The sequence below is a fragment of the Micropterus salmoides genome, unplaced genomic scaffold (genome assembly GCF_014851395.1).
Source record: "Micropterus salmoides isolate LMB-PRFRI ecotype aquatic unplaced genomic scaffold, ASM1485139v1 Ms_hic_scaffold_3744, whole genome shotgun sequence".
NCBI classification, from domain to species: Eukaryota; Metazoa; Chordata; class Actinopteri; order Centrarchiformes; family Centrarchidae; genus Micropterus; species Micropterus salmoides.
Window position 1 is genome coordinate 15,121 of NW_024043089.1, and position 11,006 is coordinate 26,126.

Genomic DNA, 11,006 nt, shown 5'->3' on the forward strand with positions numbered 1-11,006 from the left:
GGGCTGACGACACGAAACACACTGCTATACAGGATGACAACATACAATGACACGACAAAGACAAGACAGAAACACCAGGTATATATACACAGGGACTAACGAGCAGGGCGGAAGCAACACAGGTGAAAGACATGAGGCTAACGAGGCACAGGTAGGGAGAGAGAGCAGGGGAAAACAGAGACAGACATGCAGAGGGATCACTGGGGTAACAGACATGACAAGGGTTACCAAACACTAGACGAAAGACAAGACAGACCCCCAAAACCCAAAAGACCAAAATAACGCTAACTAAACACAAAAGTGCAAAACACCGCATGGCAGACAGGCAGAGTGTGACAATTGTGTGAAATTGTATATTTCAGATTCCTGAGGTATGTGATGTTCTCTTTCCTATAGCATCAGTGCAGTACCTGTGGACAGCGGCGACCAGAAAGGCCTCCAGGTTGGGGGCCAGCTGCCCGGCGGTGTGCATGTGGGACCTCAGCAGCAGAACCAGCAGCTCCTCCTGACCCCAGCCAGCCTCCAGCTCGCTCAGCTCCAGGCCCAGCTTACTCTCCATCGCCTCAAACTGGCTCAGGGGGGCAATACAGCCACTGCCGCCACTGTTCTCAATCAGGTTCTTTCCAATGTCGCCATGTCCCAACCCCTGTTCAATCAGCTACGGACTTCGACTATGGTTGGGAACCCACAGGGTGCCTTCCCCACGGGTGTGCTAGGTTTTCCCTCTTCAAATTCGGCCTTGGGAGCCTTGGTCAGTGGTGGATTCAACCAAAACCCAGGGAATGTGAGACTAAACCATCCTGGTGGAGGGGGAGCAGTGGGCCAACAGGGTGCGGAGTATGGTAAAAAGTCAGGTTCAACTTACCCTTCTGATACTGACAGGCGTCATCAGTACAACTTTATTGGGGGGACATCTGCGGCATCAGCCACTGCTGGTGATGGACAGTACTCAGTGATAAACACTCAGGCAAAAAACATGAACAGTGTTGGTTTTCAGAGAGATTTCTATGGGCAAGATGTTCTGGGGCAGAAATCTGGGTTTAGCGTCAATGAGCAGAATGTGAATGTTTATAACTCCACTGGGATTAAGGAGCAATGGAAAGGCCCTGCTAACTTGAGTCAACCTGGAAAGGTTGATATGGTTTCTAAGGCTGCCAATTTGTGGACAGCAGCTGGGCAGCCAATTCGGTCCAGAACGGAACTGTACAACCCAGAGGAGCCAACCGCTGACCCCAAGTTCAATCCCAGTAGCGGGGTTTCCTCTTTCGGTTCAAGTGGCGCACAGGGGTTTGGGGGCTACCAGACCCTGCGTGGAAGTGAGGACACCCTATCTTCAGGTATCAGGACACTTCAGCCTTACCAAGTCAATGATTACCATGCTGTCACACCCACTCAACTACCACACCAGTGTAGCATCTGTGACAAGAAGGTCTACAACCTCAAGGTCAGTGAACTGATCAGTCAAAACCTAAATGTAGTGTAAATGTTTTGTAAACATGGAAGCTAAACTAAATGATTTACCTGTAAGTCTTACATTTGTCTGCTCACACCTTAATTAAACATAGACAATGGACAATTGAACAAGTGGGCAATCCAATCCTCAACTAGTTTGTCTTCCAATAAAACAGGAGGTCATGTGACACTCATAAGATTTCCCAAACCCTAAAATTTGTAAATGGTCCTGTCTTTGGGTGAGAAAATTAGCATTTCAGGTTGACATGAGCTGATATATTGTAGCTAAATGTTTTCATTTGACAGACAGTCACTAACTGACTGACTGATCCAATATGTTGACGGCAAGCAGTGAGCTTCCATGTTTGGTGTGTGTGTGTGTGTGTGTGTATGTTTATAGGACTGGGACCAGCATGTGAAGGGAAAACTACATCTGCAGAACCGAACGTTGTACACAAACGAAAGGTGAGTTATTTGCAATTCTAAAATTCTTTGGTAGGCTGTAATTGTGAAATGTGCTCTGAAATGCATGTCATTTTACCACTGAGTGATAAGGTTATATTTATGTTCACAAAGCTAGTGGCTTCACATGGTTTATTCTGTTTTTTTGTTAATTTTCAAACAATTATAAGTAAAAATATTTGCTTTTATTATTAGTGTTGAACATGGTTTGGTCATTTCCCCCATTTCCCCACTACTTTCTCACCAGCTGTGTATAAATGTAAATTTTAATTTAAAGCTTAAGCACTGTATTGATCAGTTCAGAGCAAATGTCTCTCTTGAGTGTTGGAAGCACTTTATTTTCCTTTTCCTTGGTCTATATACAGCTCTATTAATGTTTCTATGAATATGAGCTCTGTCACAAGATATGAGTGAGCACGGCAGGGGAGAGGCAGCTAAAATCAGCCTTCTATGATTGTTGCAGCTCCGCAGTGGTATCAGCTGGGGCTGTTCACTATGCTGTCGGCAGGCCTTCTGATGGAGGTCTGAACACCGGAGCGACAAACTCTATGGTCTACTCTACTGCAAGTCAAGGTAGGAGAAGTCACCACAAATGACCTTGTTTCTATCGATGTTAGAGTGATGTTTTTCTGATCGCTGGAATGCGTCAAACAACGTGATAGATGGAGTTCAGGGAGTATTTTTAGAGTTACTTTAGGGCATGAGGCAAAGTGTTTTTATAACTTGATACAGTGTGTTTTGAAATCCAAAATATGATGGACTACAACACTTACCCAAACCTTAATATGTACTTGTTGGCAGTTTATGACATTTGGTGAGCATATTTTAACAGCAAAACCACGTGAGACAAGCACAACACAAGTGTGTAATGCTTGTCAATATACTCTCAGTGCTTGCTGAGAATAAATTGACATCACAGAGTATCATTTCACTTCCCAGATGTTATTTCTTAGCACTGATGCACATTTCGAGCCCTATTATTCCAACCAAGTGTTTTTTTAAATTCCATAATTATAAAACACAGAAACTAATAAAAAGCAAAACAGCTAATAATGATTTTGTAATAATACACTTAGTAGGTAACATTTATAAAATGAGCCAAGAAATCAATAAATGGAACTTTTTCCCTCAGTTGGTCTACGCTATGAGGACAATTTTTCAATTAAAATTTAAAATTGTTTCCACAGATGTATCCTCAGGAGCCAATACAGCATACTTGCCAGCTGCAGCCATGAAGACTTATTCCATGTCAGACGCAGGATTTGCCTCACACCAGCCAGAGTCAAAGGTCAGACAAACCTTTGGGTTAGTCTCTCAGGATTATTAGAGTTTGCCCTTGGTATATAAATACAATTTTGTGACAGGCTATAAAGAATGCTAGTGGTAAAGAACCAGCTGTCATTTTAGAACATCCAGTTATTAAATATTAAGTGATATTGTTATATTGTCATAGTTATAGTGAATAATTACTTGCTGACTCATATCAATGACTTAGTAAGTCAGTAATAAAAATAATATAATACAATAATGGGCTCAGAGGGTACTGGCCAGTTTTTATTATTAATGTTGTTTGGTGCAGAGTAAGAGTGTGTGAGTCCGATAGGACGATATGTTCTTATATTTTATCTCTATTTAAGTTAAACACTGCATTTCTTCATTATACTGCCTTACTGCCATGTATATTTAAAGATTTTGTAAGCCCAAATGTGTTTTGCATAACAAAGGGTTCAACAACAGGCCTTTTCTGGGCTTGGCAACTCGTTACCACTCAATTAGATAACATAGCAAACTGTGTCATTACAATGTTGGCTAGAAGCTACAGTATGTCTTGAGATTTTTCATATGTACTTATTTTACCACTTAATGATTATCCAGCCCCCAGATACAATTTAAGTAAAATAAGGGGTATATTATAAAAAAGCTTCTGTATTGAGGAAGATGTGCAGTCCACATTTGTGAAATGATTCATATGTAATTTTAGTATGCGTTCTACGCTTCCTTATATATTTAATTGCTAATTACACAAATTGATACATTAGTTCCATTTTAGGCAGGGGGACACACATTTCACATTTTTAATTGTGTACTGTAAAAAAAAAGTGTTCAGACCAGACACAGCTGAGCCGTATCTTTAATTGTCTACACAGGCTCTGTACAGGCCCATGCTCCAACTGCATCACACACACTGTACTGTGACTGCAGAGCTAACTTGAAAGTGTTTATTTGCACTTCAAAAATCTTTTTTTACTCTGCTTACACACACATAGCCAAGCCATTGTGTTTGCTGCTGGTTTGACCACAGGGGTGGTGATGGTGCAATGGATAAGATGCCTGCCTTTGAACCCGGGTTCAATCCCCCACTGTGACCCATCCACCTTTGTGTCAGCAAAGCAAGCAAGACGCTTAACCCCTAGTTGCTCCAGAGGCCTGCAACCTCTGACATGTAGCAATTGTAAAAGCGTCAGCTAAATGAATAAATGTAAATGACATGACATGGTAAATGAGCAGTACAGTAACAACAAAGTACAGCGATGTTACAAACATCAACATCATTAGTTCAGAATGTTTTATCCATATTATATTGAGAGAAGCATTTTTAACAAATGTTAAATTATACCTTTTTTAGTCTTGTAATTTCAGTCAATTTACTTGTCTATAAGTGCTGGCTGTTGACTCGGGTTGGAAAACAGCACCTGTTGATAGGCGTCCATCACCAAGGCAGGTCTTTTGAAAAGCACAGTGCAGATGATGAGCGAGGTGAAAATTAGCCACAGCAAACCTGAGGAAAGCCTACTCTAGTGCCCAGCATGGAGCTTTCAACAGTCAGCGTGCAGTAACACGCACCCACTTCTTGAAACATACCTTAACAAAGCTTACTGTAAAATAGTGCATAATGTGCATCTGCTTGTTACAGCTCTTTAATGAAGCCACAGTATACGATGTTTACACAAATTATGCTATTAAAAGATGTCAAACCTTAAATGTTAAACTTTTTAAACTGTATTTCAGGCTGATGTATTTGGTTTCAGGATTTCCACCGAAGTGTAAAAGGATTGTACTTAAAGAGAAATAAATAAATATTACGTATACTTAAACAGACAAAATTAGAAAAGGAAAAAGATAACAGTGTTCAAAGAAGGTCCAGTGAAGAGTATGAATAAAATACAGAGAAAAATCTGGGCCTGGTAAAGAAATTTAAAACCATTTCTTCAATTCCAACAAATGTCCGTGACTCTGCTTATTTTGTCCCAGCCATTTGTTCTTTTGCAAGTGGAGCCTATTTAACAGGAGCCTGAATTCAGAAAGTCATACGCTTCACTGGTTGGTTATTGACAAAGGGTTTTATTGTAACAGTGGGAAAATATTAATAGGCTGCTACTTGAGCTAATGTTAGTTGCTATAAACACACACCTGTCTAAGCTGAACAGGTGGGGTTTACTGTTTTTAGAGTCCTGTGTTGAACAGAGTGCACTCCAAAACAACAAATGCACAACTACATACAATGATAATTTGTGAACTTACGGATGTATTCGATGTATTAAGTTTTATTTGTGTGTGTTCACATTAAAATTAAAATGTAAACATATTTAACAGTTGTAGAAACACACTGTAGAAATCACACTAAAAGAAATTCCTTTTGGTGAAGTGAAATTGAACATATTACACAACAATTTTAGACAAATTTAGATTGAATTGAATTTTGAATTGAATTGAATAGAATTTTTTTGAATTGAAATCTTTATTTTGAACATGCAAGAGACAGTATAAAAAATAAAACAATGTTTAAAAGAAATAGGAGAAAATAAACAACAACAGATGAGCAGCAAAAGTACCCTTCTTTCCTGTGTTAACATACTTCTATCATGTGCGAAAAGGAGTAGGAAGAACTTATGTACTCCTACCCTTTAATTCTTACATTCCTTCAATTAACAATTTTTATATTATTATTATTATTATTATGTTTTATATATATTTACACACACACACATTTTATGTACACAATATTAGAGTGACCACTGACAAGTATTTATTTATCTAACCTCGATTATGTAAAACAACAACAAAAAAATTTATTGATTTTGTGAGCAAAATAAAGAAAATCATGAATTATTACAATCTGTATGCAGAAGCTCTCTCTCTCTCTCTCTCACACACACACACACACACACACACACATACATACATACATGCAAGCATTCACACACATGCATGCTTGCCCATATACATGCTGCCCAGTTTGAAGTAACACAGTAGCTTTGTGTGATAACAGAACTCAAAAAGAGATAAACACAGGATTACAGCTAACTGCTGTTAGGAGCACAGACCTAAAGACCCCCAGGTCACACTACTAGGCAGCGGTGTAAAGTTTCAGACTAGTGAGAGACTGGTAAAATGATCCGAGGGATTGGCATGCAGTGCTCTGTGAAGGAACGTGGGGGGAAACTGTGAAACCAGACTGACCATCTCTCTGGATCCTTCAACATGGATCCTGCTCTGCACAAATAAACAAACGTGTCCTTAGCAGAGATTCCAGCTAATGTCCGTCAGCATGCTGTCAGTGAAAACGGGAAAGCACAGTGTGAAATGGTTGTTATCCTTTCCACCATTTGGCCCCAGTTTGGTAGGTGATAGTGTTGAGAGTGTGAGTTAACAACAGAACATATGGCTAAAAACAGTGTGGCAGGTAAAGCCATTACCTCTGTTGACTATAGTCTGCAAATTGTCTGATCAGTAGATTTATTGAAAAGTACATTAAACAGAAATATTACTGTTTAATTTTATTTTTAATTTTTTTAGCTTAATTTAGAAAGCCTGTTAAAATTTTGAAGTGTGATAAAGCCTACATTATATAGAAACTTATATTCATTACTCATTATATAGAAATGAACACGGGTTTACAGTAATTACACAATTTACATAGTTAATTCCCATTTTAATTTAAATGTTTTTTGAGCTGACCATGCAAATTACCCTCAGTATAAATGCAAAATACATATTGTATTGTGTTTTTGTATGGGTGATTCAAAACTGTTTAGCTGAGGTGTTGTTTCCAAATGTTTTGTTTTTGTTTTGTTCCATATATTGTTTTTGTTTTGTTCTATATATTCAAAGTCCCATCTGCAACCATTTAAGAAGGCCGCGTCTGTGTGTGCCTCCTTGTGAGTAGGCAACGACATGGCATAACTCTGAGCTGCTGGTTTGCGGTTAACAGAAAGAGCTACTGTTCAAAGTCTGAGCCAACCTTGACAGTGATATCTGTGGTCAAACTGTCTGGGCTTTCAGACACAGATGACATTTTACAGGTCAGACATCAGTGAGTGCAGCGAGCAAGACCCTTGTTCTCTGTAATATTCCAAGGACATAAACAGCTTATTCCTGGATCTGTTTATTGAGCCCATCTTGTATTGACCTTTATGTGTTCGGGAGGTGGCACTGGCATGGAGCTGATAATAGAATTATCACTCTTGCATCTAAAGCTGGCCAGAAACCATTAAGTTGTGCTCATCCAGATTTTGATTGGGATTGTGTGAATAGAAATATGGCCTGAAATACTGTACAAAATGTCTGATTTGTAAAATAGATCTGTCATCAGCCAAATCACTTTATTTACAACTTCACTTTCTTTGTCTAAAGTTATCAATCAGGTTTTTGTGAAATACCATCACATGTTATTTATGGTCTTTTTGTGACCAGTGCGTCGTGTATGTTTTGAATACTGATACACTTGCCTCTGATTATGTTTCGACAGGCATAGTGAAGTGACTTTGAGATTGTAAAAGATTCCTCCTCCCTACACTTCACGGCTGTTGGACCCAGTGTAAAGTGTATGTGAGTGTAGGGTTTTCCCTAAACAAATTCCTTGTAAAAACAGAGACCCTGGCCGCTGGTCAGAGGTGGAATTAGGACCCCAGTCTGTCCCACACATGGAACTGTCTGTCAGGTCTATCAGCCAGAGAAGCAGGAAGAGGAGGAGGGGCACTGGAAAAATTGCAGTTGAAGCACAATGGTTGCAGAAATAAGACTCTGTGAAATGACGAGATTAATTTACAACTGCTTTCCGCAATGATGTTAAAGGAACATGAGGTGTCAAACAGCTACTTTGATGGTGAGTGTATTTAGTGAATGTGTATGTAGTAGATAAATTGTTCAGAGAAAAAGGTGGGGGAGATGGGAAAGGTGAAATGAACACTAATAAACTTTATTTATACACTGAAAAAATAATTCATTGGATTTACTCAATTCAATAGTGGACATTGGTTGCACACAATTTTTTTGCTTTGGTAGCCACTTGCACATTATGTTCCATCAACACAGACTATTCACATTCAAGCAACACAGACTATTTACATTAAAACGACACAGTTTATTCATGTTCAATCAACACAAGTATTTTATATTGATATAAAGTTAATGGAATGTGATAATTGTAAATATTCTTTTTACATGAAATTAAATTATAATTTCTATGTTATAAATCTATTAATAATATACATTAAAGTTAACCAAGGAAGGTTGAAATCAATGGCAACTGGACTGGCTAAGATGTTTCGCTTCTCATCTGATAGGCTTCTTTAGTTCTGAACTATCATTCAGCCACAACTGAAGAAGCCGCTTGGATGAGAAGTGAAACATCTTCAAAAAACCTTAGCCAGTCGAGTTGCCATTGATTTCAACCTTCCTTGGATAACCATGACCTGAAGGACTTCCTAACAAATTAGTTAAGAAATACACAATTATCAAATGTTTGTCGTTGACAGCTCACTTTACCATTGTTACCAACACTGACAATATATTTCATTAAAAACTATCAGCCCGTTAAATTCTGAAATTTTATTCCACAAATGAATATAATGCACAGTTGTGTGGCTAGAAAGAAATGGCATTGATTTTCCAAAATTAAAAGTTCACCATACTGTGCCATGGGGATGTCATAATTTGTTAACAATGTATGATTAATATTAACACGTGGACTAGTAAAATGTGCCTAGTACTGGACAGTAATCAAAACTGTAAAACTGTAAAACTGTTGCACTAAAACCAGGCCTCAACACTGCTTACTGGGGTGTACTGCATACTGTAGCTAAGAGCCCAAAAGAAGTATACAGTCATGGGCTAATCAAATTAAGTATACAGGTGCTGGTCATATAATTACAATATCATCAAAAAGTTGATTTATTTCAGTAATTCCATTCAAAAAGTAAAACTTGGATATTATAGTATTCATTACGCACAGACTGATATATTTCAAATGTTTATTTCATTTAATTGTGATGATTAAAAATGACAACTAATGCAAATCCCAAATTCAGTATCTCCGAAAATTTGAATATTACTGAAGACCAATACAAAAAAGGATTTTTAGAAATGTTGGCCAACTGAAAAGTATGAACATGAAAAGTATGAGCATGTACAGCACTCAGTACTTGGTTGGGGCTCCTTTTGCCTGAATTACTGCAGCAATGCGGCATGGCATGGAGTCGATCAGTCTGTGGCATGCTCAGGTGTTATGAGAGCCCAGGTTGCTCTGATAGTGGCCTTCAGCTCTTCTGCATTGTTGGGTCTGGCGTATCGCATCTTCCTCTTCACAATACCCCATAGATTTTCTATAGGGTTAAGGTCAGGCGAGTTTGCTGGCCAATTAAGAACAGGGATACCATGGTCCTTAAACCAGGTACTGGTAGCTTTGGCACTGTGTGCAGGTGCCAAGTCCTGTTGGCAAATGAAATCTGCATCTCCATAAAGTTGGTCAGCAGCAGGAAGCATGAAGTGCTCTAAAACGTCCTGGTAGATGGCTGCGTTGACCTTGACCTCAGAAAACACAGTGGACCAACACCAGCAGATGACATGGCAGCCCAAACCATCACTGACTGTGAAACTTTACACTGGACTTCAAGCAACGTGGATTCTGTGCCTCTCCTCTCTTCCTCCATACTCTTGATTTTCAAAGGAAATGCAAAATATACTTTCATCAGAGAACATAACTTTGGACCACTCAGCAGCAGTCCAGTCCTTTTTGTCTTTAGCCCAGGCGAGACGCTTCTGACGCTGTGTCTTGTTCAAGAGTGGCTTGACACAAGGAATGCGACAGCTGAAACCCATGTCTTGCATACGTCTGTGCATGGTGGTTCTTGAAGCACTGACTCCAGTTGCAGTCCACTCTTTGTGAATCTCCCCACATTTTTGAATGGGCTTTGTTTCACAGTCCTCTCCAGGGTGCGGTTATCCCTATTGCTTTACACTTTTTTCTACCACATCTTTTCCTTCCCTTCGCCTCTCTATTAATTTGCTTGGACACAGAGCTCTGTGAATATGGAGGACTGATCCTGACAAATTCAGAAATAAATACATAAATAAATAAATGCTCAATAAATAAATAAGCATCCGATTAAATGCACAAAAAAATAAAGTAAATAAATAAATGTAGGTAGTAATTAAATTATAAGGACACATAAATGTATATATCTATTTTAATTAGCTTCTTTACTTATCACCTTTGTAATAATTACCTTATTTATTTATTGTCCATTATAATCTCCAACTTTATTTATTAATTACTTATTTTTTAAATGTATTTATTTATGTGTGTGTTTTAATATTTTGTCTGTTTTATTCTTCCGTTTTCTACCCTATTTATTTTCACCCATGGTATTTATTTCTGCCTGTCCTTTTTACATTTCTCTATGCATTTCTGCCTCATTATGCAAATGAGGAGGGGCTGTGTCTCAAGGGGTGAACTTCTCTCCTATTGGTGGACCAGTCAGACAGGAGAGCTCTAGGCCTACTCTGCCTGTGTTTAGCAGCTCTGTTTGAAGACAATACTACCAGCCATGTCTTCCTTCTCTTTTCACGTAGACGCTCCGACAGACAGTGCTTTCAGTTTGCTGCATGCATGGACACAGAACTGTGGTATAGGGAGAAGCACACGGTCAGCTAGCTGCAGCTAAATCTGGAGTGCACTCGTATTCAATTCTGTATGGTAAATTCAGTTTTAACGGAGCAAAGCGAGCAGGCAGATTTACAGACTTTTCTGTCCGTTTCTTTCTTTACAAAGACACATGTTGCAGTCTGAGAGTCTTATGTGAAGAGGGCAA

At 38.9% G+C, this 11,006-nt stretch overlaps 1 protein-coding gene across 1 annotated transcript; it reads left to right on the forward strand.

Moving 5' to 3' along the window:
- Window positions 1–396: 396 nt before the first annotated feature.
- Window positions 397–3,400, forward strand: LOC119884877 (RNA-binding protein 20-like; the record flags this gene model as incomplete). The annotated part of the gene is made up of 4 exons (XM_038695162.1): window positions 397–1,444; window positions 1,853–1,917; window positions 2,378–2,487; window positions 3,102–3,400. Coding segments are annotated over 4 exons (1,363 nt in total), but the record flags the coding sequence as incomplete, so codon positions are not given.
- Between the last annotated feature and the right edge of the window lie 7,606 nt (window positions 3,401–11,006).